Consider the following 12,606-nt stretch of genomic DNA (forward strand, 5'->3'; position numbering starts at 1 on the left):
TATTTTTTAATCTTTATTAATGTCTGTCTGTGTGTGTGTGTGTGTACCACGTACATTAAGGTGCTGGAAGAGTCCAGAAGAGGGCATTGGATCCTAAAGGGCTGAAGTTACAGGCAGTTGTGAGCTGCCTTATGTGGCTACTGGATACTGAACTCAGGTCCTCTGCAAGAGCATCAAGTACCCCTGAGCCATCTCCAGCTCTGGCAGATGCCGCAAAGGGAGCCCTTGCCCTTCACTTCCCCAGCAGGTCAGCTTTTGACATCTCCAAGCCAAGCATCCTCCGTTCTCTCAGCTGTTCTTCATGTGACTTGGATTCTCAGGTTTCCATCAACTAGCCTGGTTTCTTTCTCTCTGGCTGCCTCCAGTGGTGTGGATGTTGCCTTTCAGGCTGAGGGCTCAGTGGAGGTCTCTACACAAGGACAGTGCTGGTGTGACCCGCTAGCCCTTGCCTGGCTCAACTTCTCAGTGTGATGCTTTGTTCTGGTGCAAGCCTTTGTCCTTCCTCCATTCCATTCATCTTGCTGCCTGTGACCCTCCCTCTGATTGGCTGATTAATCACCGCACATTGCATTCATTCATTCTGGCTCCCATTTGACAAATGGGTTAGAGAGAGCCCAGTGAGGACAGAGCCTTTGAAAGGTGGCTGGAGGTGGTCTGATTCTCCTGATTCGGTGCCCTTTCCAGGAGGCTACTAACTCGTGGCAAGTCTTCCCGGCCTCTCTTTGGCCAGTCCCCAGCTCCCATCCTGTTCTTAGTGCTGGCTTATAAGGGACAGCCTCATCGCACGTTCAGGGGCTCAGGTCCGAGCTCGGCCGTGCTTGTCCTAAGCCCGTTGTAGCTGCTGCTGCTGGCCTGACTTCCTGAGACCCTCAGAAGAGAAGCATCCGGAGAGCCTGTGCATGTGAATCCTGTCGCTGGCGCCTACAGTTCCTGGTCTCCTCTGAAGGCGCAGAAACCACCTATCAAGTGGGCCCATCTCTGTCTAGTACAAATCCATCTTTGTGAGCACCGTAATTCCCTTCAGGAGAGCGATGGCATAGCTTGGTGTCCTGGGATTTAGAACAGCCAGAACAACTCAGGCAAAACGAGTTCTTTTCTTCTTCAGGGTCCCCTACCTGGGAGTCAAGTGTCTCATTGTTACATTCTGTTCTTTCCAGTAAAAATAAACAAGCTTCCTGGGAGACCCGGTGGCTGAATATGTAGGCAGCTTCTTTTCTGTTTATCTTCAGAGCCTTAGCATTTATTTTGTAAATCATCCAGGATTGTCAGGGCGGCAGTCTTGCTGTCATTTGCTGCACAGGAACATAAATAGCAAAGGAGAAGAAACCAGGAGCGAGCACAGAACCCTGGTGTTCTGGCCAGGATTTATGGATTTAGAGGTGATTGTAACCAGCCTTTGACAGTACTTAAGGAAGCAGCTGGGAAGGATTTTGCATTGATAATGAATGTCAGCAGGTTTTCAATACTGTGTGGCCTTTTTGGAACCGCTGTGATAAAGTTTCCCATTGTGCATGAAGGTCAGGAGACTCAAAACACAGGACCTGGAAAAGCCGCTGGACTGTGAGTTACCTACTCAAGACAGGGCCCTGCCCTATTTAAATCCAAGACAAATGTGGTGATGATAAAAGAGGTGGGAAAGGGCAAGCCTGGCCTGTACTTTCTGATAGCATTAAAAAGAGGAAATTGGAGGAACTCCTTGCCAGTGCTCCAGGTTTGGAATGACTGGGTTTGTAGTCGGCACAGCGAGCTGCTCCTGGGTGGTCACCGTCGGGAATCTGCTCCTTGTGCATTCTGCATTCGGTTCTGTAGGACACCGTCTGTAGGTGCTAGAGAGACGGCTCAGCACTTACGAGCTGCTTTTGCAGAGAGTCTGAATTGGGTTTCTAGTACCCACAAGGTGGCTCACCACCATCTTCTAGAACTCCAGTTCCAGGGGTGCTGATGCTCTTTTCTGACCTTCGAGGGCACCAGGCAGGCCCATGGTACACATACATATGTGCAGGTAAGACACTCATACAAAAAAAAAAGTCTTAAAAAGAAAGCTGCTCATAGTGGCATACACCATTAATCCCAGCATTTGGGAGGCAGAGACAGGAGGATCTCTGTGAATTTGAAGCCAGCCTGGTCTACAGAGTAAGTTCCAGGCCAGATCAGGCTACATAGTGAGATCCTGTCCTCAAAAAGAAACAAAGAAAACTGTAACATCTGTGCTACTAGGTGTACTGTGGTCCTGTAGCACCTGTGCTACGCGTACAATGCCTGTAGTGTTCCTCCTGCACTACAGGGCAGGGGCTCAATATTGAAACACACATACAGAGAGAGACAGAGTCATGGGTCATCCTTGAATCCCCAAGGATGCCCCCTTTATTGTGTTCAGGGGCAGCTTATATAGTCCTCTGGCCACGCCCCAGCTCTCAGGATCTTTCAGCTGCTGACCCATCAGCACCCACTCCCCTGCCCTCAGGGTCTTGTGCTCAGAGCAGAGGCAAACAAGTTGTTTACATGAAATTCAGGGTCTGGTGGTCTGCGGCCCCCAACAGAAAACTGCATAGACATACATAGTCTGAATGATTCATATGTGTGGCTGTCTGATGAAAGTAGCCAGACACATGCAAGATGAACTGGTTTTCGAAGGGCCCTGCTCCTCCACCCGGTTGTGGAGTACACATTCCTTGCTGTGGTTTGTGTTTTCGTGTGAACTTGTTGAAGTTCTCTACAGATAGATCCCTTAATTCATCAGCATCATTAGCATCCGGTCAAATTAGTATGTGACTGGCTGGCCTGTGCGCGAGGTAGGAGGAGATGGAAAGGTGGGACAGATAAGTGTGCTCTGAGGACGCAGTCGGGAGATTTGGAAATACCGACTGGTCGCAGTCTGCACTGGAAAGCACACAGGAGCAGCAAGCGCAGAAAGCCGCAGAGTGATGACGGCTGCAGCCCGCATGGCTCTGCCTGTGGGAGCTTCTGCATCATATCTCAGAATTAACAGTCATCCCCGAGATGCTTGAGGGTGAGAGGCCAAAGCAACACAAGGAGCTGATGGCCCTGACTGCTGCCAGCGGTGAAGGAGAAGCAGCAATTGGTCCTGCCCAGGTGGGGGTGCTCAGAGGGAGCTTCTAGGCACAAACACCCACTCAGGCCGAGGAACCTTTCCACTCTCCCCTACGTGACCTCCGATCCTGAGCTTCCTCTGATAGCAATTGTGATGGGTTCTCTGCTGGGGAGAAGGGCCCAGCCAACCCCAAAGCTGGTCAGTCTGAGGGCCTCAGCCTCCTCCAGGTCTGGCCAAAGCTGCAGTCAGGAGCCGGCCTCCTTTCCTGCCACTCTGGGGTTCACAGCAGTGTGGCTCTTTGCTGTCCGAGGTTTGGTCTCTTCTACCTTCAGCTTCAGGAATGAGTTTCCCAGTTTCCCTCCTTTGCTGGCTCCAGAGGCAACACCTGAGAGGGGCGTTTTTGCCTCAACCCCAACCCCCTTGACTCTTTTTCCTATCCTTGTGCTTAGTCCCCCAAAACCAGTTCTCAGTACACAAAGTCAGCAGTCACTGTGGAATCTCAGAGGAAACTGGCCCCACCCACCTGAGTCAGACAGCTGGGAGGTGAGCTGCAAACATTAGGCGCCAAGTTATGTACCTTTATGTATTCCGTACTCAGGTGAGAGCCTGTTCTGTTCCCAGAAATGCTGAAGCTTAGGATGTGGCATCGGCATCTCTGCTCGAGTCTGTCCCCAGTCCAGGACACAAGGACTTCTGTGACCCCAGGGGCGCCTTTACCTGGACCTTCCCAGCCTACAACAAAATCCAGAGGGAGATTTCTGATTTCCTCAACACTTCAGGTTGGCCTTCCCTGCACTCCTTCCTGTTACCTTTGGCAGCTTCTAGAGAGGAGCACATGGACCTTTGTCTTGTGTGCAGCGCTTGGGTCCAGCTCCCGCTGGAGCAGCGGAAGAGATGCCCTGCCTGCTGCAGCTGGCCTCCGGGTGCTGGCTCACCTGCTGGAGCACATTGATGAGACCGATGAGCCCTCCGGACACTGCAAGCCTTGTAGGATGCTCAGGAGACAGCCACACAGACCTTCAATCAGATGGTTTGGGTGGCTGCCTGCCCTGCTTTAGGACGAATTTAATACTGAGAAAAATAGATTGGAAACATAACATCTTCAGTTAATGTCACTGCAATGGCTTTTGTTCTAGAACAGTGTGAATGTCGTAGGAAGGCACTGGAAAGTGAAACATAACCTTTTATGGAGGGCCCAGTGGTAGAAAATTGAGCTAATGGGCAGCCGCTGCTGCTGCTGCTACTGCTACTGCTGCTGCCGCCGCCTGGGATAGATTCATGCTTTGCCCAAAGCCACATCCTCACCACACTGTAAGCATTAAAAGAAAACTTGTTAAGCCGGATGTGGTAGCACAAGATTTTAACCCCAGCATCTGGGAGGTAGAGGCAGGCAGAACTCTGTGTGTTCTAGGCCAGCCTGTTCTACATAGTGTGTTCTAGGCTAGCCTAGTCTACATAGTGGACTTGGGTCTGCACGCTTGCAAGGCAAGTGCTTTGGCAACTGAGCCATCTCCCCAGCCCCTCACTGCTGTGTGTTGCAGAAGCCGAGACTTGGACATCACAGCTTAAGTAGCTCCTTGTGTCTCATCTTCGGTGTCTCTGCTTCCAGTCTCCTGTCCCTCAGCCCTGGCGGATTGCCTTCCCTCGCCTGCAGGGCCAGGCATAGCGCTTCTGGCTTCTCCCCTCATCTCCCTCCTTTGCAGTTTATGTGGGAGAAGCCCTGGGGCCTCCTCTCCTGCTAGCCTTGCTTCCTCTCCAGGCTCCCCACTCTCCCTTGCCTGGTCCTTTCTCGCGAGCCAGTCTGTCATAGTCATCCCACCCCTGCTGACAGCTTTCAAGCCCCTGAGCCCCTGCAGGGCCGGATCTGACTGTGCTGTGTTTAAATCCACTATCACCCTCCTAGAGAATCCGGCCTCTTCGACGCCATGTCACAAGCTAGTGCTTTTCACAGACAGACTGAGAAATTACAACTGTGTTTCTCGCCCCTCCCCTTGAATGCTTCAAGGAGCTGGAAATGACCTTGACTTCCTGAGCCTTCCACCTCTAACCCCAGGTGCTTCTGTGGTAGGAGCATCTGTGTGTGTGCGCGTGCACGCACGAGTACTTGCGCCGGAGGTTGGCAGCAGCTGCCGGCTTTAATCACGTCTCTGTATATTGAGGCAGCGTGCGTCTCTCGCTGAACCTGGAGCTCGCTGATCGCTAGTCTAAGGATTCTCCAGTCTCCAAGGATCCTTTGTCTGCACCTCCGGGGCTGGGGTTGCAGGTGGGTGCTGTCCTGCTTTTAATCTGGGTGCTGGGGACCTGAACTCCATCCCCCATGCCTGCGTGACAAGTGCTTTGTTCACGGAGTCGCCTCCCAGCCCTTTCTCTGTGCTATTTGCTAAGAAAACCAAGTGCTGATGTGTGTGATTTCAGAATTCATGGAACACTGTGTATTTTTATATTTCACACCGGCTTAACACACATAAATGACGCGGTTGGATGTTTTAGAGTGTGCAGTGGTTTTAATGTGGAAAATGTTGTTCTTCTTAATGAGGTGGATCCAAGTCGCCTCTCTAGGGAAGAGGACTGGGGTTTGCCCTAGAGGACTTCTGACACTGGCTGGAGACGAACCCTGGCTGACTTACCCAGGGAAGATTCTGGAGGCCCAGCTCTGCACATTTAATTAGCTAGCTTGTTTCTCCTTCACATTTATTTATTTTCACTTTATGGATGTTTTGCCTGTGTGTGTGTAAGTGCACCAGGTGTGTGCGGCGCCCACAGAGGCCAAGAGCGGGAAGCACCGAGCTGCTTTAGTTTAGTTTTAGTAGGGGGGAGGGGGGATCACTGAATAATTTGAAAGCATTTTACGAAATCCAAGAGAGCGGCTGCATCTACTGAGCCCGGAGCTGGGGGTAGATTGAGGAGGAGCAGTGCCAGGTTCTTCAGCTTTCCCTTAGCACCGTCGCTGTGTGGCACGCTCTTCCTTTGTTGGGTAGAAAGAATAAATCTAGAGCTGTGGTTCCCAACCTTCCTCTAATGCAGCTCCTCATGTTGTGGGACACCCCCCCCACACACACCATAAAGTTCTTTCCTTTTCCACCTCTTAACTGTATGTAGTTTTGCTACTGTTACAAATTGCAACATAAACATCAAATCTGAGGCTGCTGTGGGGTCGCGACCCACAGGTTGAGAACCACTGTGCTAAAGGTTTGCATCTGGGGGTTCTCTTTAGCATGAGTTATGCTAATGGGAGTTTGAGGAATTGCTAGTTTGACGGGGGATGGTCCTGGACTTGTCCCCCAGCCTGGGAGGAGGCCTAAGAAGTTTGGTCCTGCCTTCACTGCTTCTTCTGAGACATTGATCATGCTTACAGCCTTCAGAGGTTTATGGCGGTTACCTAAGTGAGGTGGTCCATTCATCCCCTGCCAGCGCTTGCCTAGCATGTGTGAGGCCCCGATCCCAAACCACCTCTGCAAAAAGAAAGTCCCCTTTAGCCCCGCACCCCACCCCGTGCAGTTCTGCCAGGCAGAGCAGAATTTGCACAGTAACCTCACTGATTCTTGTTCAGGCCTCCCGCCTTTTCTGCCCTCCTGTTCTTTTTAAACTGCTGGCCAGACATGGGGCATGTGCCTTTAATCCCAGAGTTCACTGTGCAGGAACTCCCTCTGTAGACCAGGCTGGCCTCAAACCCACAGAGATCCATCTGCCTTTGCCTCTGCCTTCCGAGTGCTGGGATTAAAGGTGTGCATCTCCGTGTCTATATGTCTAGCTTACATGGTGGAATTACAGTTCCTCAGGCTTTTGATTGACTCTTGACTGGTTCTGGCTCGTAAGTTCTGAGAAGCAATGGCTTGTGTATCTCGGGAGGGGAAGATCTTGCTTGCTCTCACTTGACCTTTGGCAGGGGAGTAGGCGTCGGCAGCTGCCTTGGCATGTGGTCCTCATTGTGAAGCTGCCCTCACCCAGCGCTGGCTCACCAGCACTGCGAGGGCACTGTCAGTAGGGCTGAAGAGTTTTGGAAGGCAGACGCATTTCCGTGTTTGTGCTCTGCCCAAGAGCACAGTACCCTGCAGCCTGCCTTCTGCACAGAGATGAAAGACTGCTGGAAACACATAGCTCTGAGAAGCTGAAGGCCTGTGACATTCAGCTGGTTAGAAGGACCACAGATGGTCTGAGCTGAGCAGAATTTATGATTGGAGACAGAACTCGGTCTGAGAGTGTGTCTTTTGTTTTTACATTTTATTATTATCGGGGCGCGCGCGCACCACAATGTACATGTGGAGGTCGGAGGACAACATGCCAACCAGAGGATTTCTTCCTCCCTCCCTCCCTCCCTCCCTCCCTCCCTCCCTCCCTCCCTCCCTCCCTCCCTTCCTTCCTCCCTTCCTTTCTTCCTTTATTTTTTTTCTTGAGACAGGGTTTTTCCTGTGTGGCTCTGACTGTCCTGGAACTCAATTTGTAGACCAAGCTGGCCTTGAACTCAGAGATCCACCTGCTTCTGCCTCATGAGTGCTGGGGAAATGTGTGCACCACCACCACCCAGCTTATTTTTATTAATTTAAATTGTGTGTATGTGTGTGTTTGTATGTGGCTATGCACATATGAGCACAGGTGCCCCTGGTAGAGGATCACCCTGGACCTGGAATTCGGTCTGTTGTAAGCCTGACAGAGTGTTGGGAGCTAAACTCAGGTCTGCAAGAGCAGTTCCTGCTCTTACTGGAGAGTTATTGTGAGTCTCCAGCCCTGAGAATGCGTCTTCTGCATTTCCAGTTTGCAACCATGCAGATGCCCTCCCGTCAGCTTTCTGTTGCTGTGAAAAATGCATGAGAAAATCCCCGTACACGAAGAAGGGTGTGTTGATGGTCAGCCCACAGCCTGTGATCAGTTGGCTCCTCATTCTGGGCCTGTGGAGACCTGTACACCACTGCATGGAGTGTGTAGTGGAGGCTGATCACTTAGTGGATGGGAAACAGAGAAAATAGTGAGCAGGGGAGAGAGGGAGGGGCCACTATCCTGGCCACACTCCCAAATGACCTACCTTCCTTCCATCTGGTCCCATCTCCTAAAGGTCCCACCACCTTCCAATAGCACCTCAGGCCGGGGAGCAAGTTAGAGCGTCTGGACCTTTGGGGTCACTCACTATCCAAACTGTACTGAATCACTGTTCTGAATCATATTTTACACTGTGTGTGAGTGTCGCTTGCATGTATTCTGCACACCAAGTGTGTGCTGGTGCCCACACAGAGGGCAGAAAAGGGTGTCCGGTCCCCTGGAGCTGGAGTTATGGATGGTTGTGAGCCACCATGTGGTGCTGAGAACCAAACCCAGGTCCTCTGCAAGAGTGAGAAATTCTCCTAACTGCTGAGTGGTCTCTCCAGCCTCTCCTACCCCAGTGTTTTCGAGAGAACGAGAATCAGAGAATTTACTTCATTGTTTATTATGAATATTTGTTATTTATTTTTGACAAATCTCACTGTGTAGCCCTTGCTGGCCTGGAACTCGCGGTGTAGTCCAGGCTGACTGACCTTGAACTTGCTGTCCTCTGCCTCCTGAGTTTGCAGAAGTGGGCCTGTACCACTAGCTTTTAGGGACTGGAAGTCTTGCTGCTCTTGCCAGCTCTGTCATCTTCATGGGGGCTGCTGATTCTCCTTTAGTGACCAGGGGCTGGGCCAGAGGGTGTTTATTTGTTTTAACTTTTATTTATTTTTGGTGGCTTTCTCATGTACAGTTTATTTTTTAAAATCAAGCATAACACCCAAGCACCTGCTGCCACCTGGTGGCAGTATCCCAGGGTTGTGGCGTCTTTTGATGGACCATAATTCAGTTTGTCTTGGATTGAAGTGTACAGTGTGACCAGCCTAGGTATTTGGAAGCAGGAAGCATACATCAGAGTTCCTACTTATAAAGGATAGAAAGTAGACGAGAAAGCTGTGCAGTGTGTCGTTGACGGCAGGAGCCCTGTAGCGAGCACACCGTGAATCCGAAACCAACCTGCCAGCATCTCTTGCTTCTGCGATTGAGGCAGGAGAACAGCCTTCTTTAGCCCACAGAATTGGGATGTGCCTGGAACAAAACTTTCATACTTGAAGTTAACCTAGAGGTTCACTGCTCATATTGATTTATTTTTATTTTATGTGCATTGGTGTTTTGCCTGCATGTCTGTCTGTGTGAGGGTGTCAGATCTTGGAGTTACAGATAGTTGCTAGCTGCCATGTGGGTGCTGGGAATTGAACCCAGGTCCTCTGGAAGAGCAGCCAGTGCCCTTAACTGAATCATCTCTCCAGCCTCCTTAAAGTGACTTTTAAATCAAGTTTCTAATGGTTTAATCTGAAGTCACAAATCATTTTCATCTGAGAGTAACTCCAGAAAGCCCCTCCACTCACCTGCAGCTTTGATTGCCAGTTTTGCTGTTTGAGATGTCGCTGGGTCTGATCTGGAGTGCAATGAAGTGAGCGAGGTGTAGGATTGACATGGCTGACGTGTTCCTAGACGTATGGCCCACAGTGTGTAGGACTGTGTCATGGCTGACGTGTTCCTGGACGTACAGCCCGTAGTGTGTAGGACTGTCATGGCTGACGTGTTCCTGGATGTACAGCCCACAGTGTGTAGGACTGTGTCATGGCTGACGTGTTCCTGGACGTATGGCCCACAGTGTGTAGGACTGTCATGGCTGACGTGTTCCTGGACGTATGGCCCACAGTGTGTAGGACTGTGTCAGGGCTGACGTGTTCCTAGACGTATGGCCCACAGTGTGTAGGACTGTGTCATGGCTGACGTGTTCCTGGACGTACGGCCCACAGTGTGTAGGACCGTGTCATGGCTGACGTGTTCCTGGACGTACAGCCCGTAGTGTATAGGACTGTGTCATGGCTGACGTGTTCCTGGACGTACAGCCCGTAGTGTGTAGGACTGTCATGGCTGACGTGTTCCTGGATGTACAGCCCACAGTGTGTAGGACTGTGTCATGGCTGACGTGTTCCTGGACGTATGGCCCACAGTGTGTAGGACTGTCATGGCTGACGTGTTCCTGGACGTATGGCCCACAGTGTGTAGGACTGTGTCAGGGCTGACGTGTTCCTAGACGTATGGCCCACAGTGTGTAGGACTGTGTCATGGCTGACGTGTTCCTGGACGTACGGCCCACAGTGTGTAGGACCGTGTCATGGCTGACGTGTTCCTGGACGTACAGCCCGTAGTGTATAGGACTGTGTCAGGGCTGACGTGTTCCTGGATGTACAGCCCACAGTGTGTAGGACTGTCATGGCTGACGTGTTCCTGGACGTACAGCCCGTAGTGTATAGGACCGTGTCATGGCTGACGTGTTCCTGGACGTACAGCCCGTAGTGTATAGGACTGTGTCAGGGCTGACGTGTTCCTGGATGTACAGCCCACAGTGTGTAGGACTGTCATGGCTGACGTGTTCCTGGACGTACAGCCCGTAGTGTGTAGGACTGTCATGGCTGACGTGTTCCTGGATGTACAGCCCACAGTGTGTAGGACTGTGTCATGGCTGACGTGTTCCTGGACGTACAGCCCGTAGTGTGTAGGACTGTCATGGCTGACGTGTTCCTGGATGTACAGCCCACAGTGTGTAGGACTGTGTCATGGCTGACGTGTTCCTGGATGTACAGCCCACAGTGTGTAGGACTGTGTCATGGCTGACGTGTTCCTGGACGTACAGCCCGTAGTGTGTAGGACTGTCATGGCTGACGTGTTCCTGGATGTACAGCCCACAGTGTGTAGGACTGTCATGGCTGACGTGTTCCTGGACGTACAACCTGTAGTGTGTAGGACCGTGTCATGGCTGACGTGTTCCTGGACGTACAGCCCGTAGTGTATAGGACTGCGTTGTGGCTGATGTGTTCTGGACTTACAGCCCATAATCTTCTGGTGGTTTTGGAGAGAGGGTGATTACAGAAACATCAGTCACTTGTTTCTATAAATGTTTCATAATGCAAATTGAATGTGATGAAATATTAAAAATATCATTCATTAATTATTGAAAAGTTCAGTCTCTAGAAATGGCCATCTCTCATTATACTGCCAGCTTAAAGGAGCAATTGAGAAGTTTGGAATTATCAAGCTAGAATGCTGGGATGGTGGTGGAATTAATCTCCACAGAGTTATTTTCTTACTCTGAAACTTGTTAACCATTTTCAGCTGCAGCCTGTCCATTAAGGTGGCAGCCCGTCTACTCCGCTGGGACGTGATGGGCACCAGGCCTCTCCGCTGGGATGTGACGGGCACCCTGCATTTTGCTTTGCTTAATAATTTTATGTTCCTGTTGTGTTGGAAAAAACCAAGGTGATATCCTAAGAGTTTTATGGACTCAAATACTGGAATAAAAATTCAATTTTATTTTTATTATGCCTATAATTTTATTAGTAAAACAGTGTTAATACATGTTCGTATCAAATGTTACTATTAACTGCAAGCCAAGCTAACCGCTTGCATTGTAGAATGAAAGACTGGCGTGTGATTCGGTCGTGTGCAGCTGTGAGCCCAGCGATTTAGGAGGCAGGAGTAGGAGGATTGAATTTGAGGCCAGCCTGGGCTACGTCCCATGGCCCTGGGGGAGTGGGGGGCACTAAGATTAGAGGGTGTTGAGACATGACAGAGTGTCGGAGTTTGTGAGTGGTTTTCAGTGCCATTTACCTCCCCCAGGTGTGTCCCAGCTTCCTTCCCAGTGCGGTTTATGTGAAAAGCTTCTGGGAAGAGCCTGGGGTCTCCCAGTGGGTGAACTGCCCAGCTCATTGCGCAGCAGAGTTGCCCTCTGTCTGATGAACCCTTTGATAGAAGGCTGACCCGTGCAGATTGTGAGCTTTTCCTGATTCTGTCAGCGCCAGCAGCCATCCCTGCTGCTGCGTGGGGAGGAGGGTGGCTCTGCTGACCTGTCTGAGTCATCCTCGTCGTCAGAGCTCCTGCCCCGGGAGTAGCCTGTGGCGCAAAGGAGTCCATTTTTGTCTCTGTGATCTGGGCTAGATTTCATGTGGCCTCTTCCAGTAATGACATCCTGTTTTTTCCAAGAGGCTCCATCTCCTTTGACCTTGTTGATTTGTGTGCTGGTTGCCGGTGGCCTTTCCTCGTGTGTGCACACGCCTGTGTAGCCAGCCGGCATTTGTCCTCAAAGGCGGCTGAGGGTTAGAGCTGCGGCCCTATTCTTACCTGATTTCTCCTTTTCTCCCGATGCAGTTAATAAGCACAAGCCATGGCTCGAGCCCACCTACCACGGGATAGTCACCGAGAACGACAACACAGTGCTGCTGGACCCTCCCCTCATCGCCCTGGATAAAGATTCACCGCTGCGTTTTGCAGGTATGGTGGCCAGCTGTTCTCTGTGGCAAGCTTGGCCTGGGTAGGAAGCAGCTTCCATCTGCCTGGATGACTGGACCTTTCAGGAAGGGAAGGGTTTCGGTAGCTGAGAGCTGCTTGTGGCTCCAGGCACCACATGCTCTCTAACAGTCGGGCAGCTGAGCAGAGCTGTTCTGCCGGTCGAAGGGGGAAATACTTAGCATAATTGCATCGTTACGTGCTCTGCTTTGTGCAGATAGGCAGATACCGTCTAGACAAGC

The 12,606-nt window shown here is 51.1% G+C and overlaps 1 protein-coding gene across 4 annotated transcripts in view; it reads left to right on the plus strand.

Moving 5' to 3' along the window:
* Positions 1-12,606, plus strand: part of Clstn1 (calsyntenin 1) — a 67,815-nt gene that overhangs the window by 20,154 nt on the left and 35,055 nt on the right. For all 4 annotated transcript variants that reach the window (XM_075946233.1, XM_075946232.1, XM_075946234.1 and 1 more), the window contains exon 2: positions 12,227-12,349. In XM_075946233.1, coding sequence (XP_075802348.1) covers positions 12,227-12,349 — 123 coding nt within the window. The remainder of the gene's footprint in view (positions 1-12,226; positions 12,350-12,606) is intronic.

This window comes from Microtus pennsylvanicus, chromosome 13, assembly GCF_037038515.1.
Source record: "Microtus pennsylvanicus isolate mMicPen1 chromosome 13, mMicPen1.hap1, whole genome shotgun sequence".
Taxonomy (NCBI): Eukaryota; Metazoa; Chordata; class Mammalia; order Rodentia; family Cricetidae; genus Microtus; species Microtus pennsylvanicus.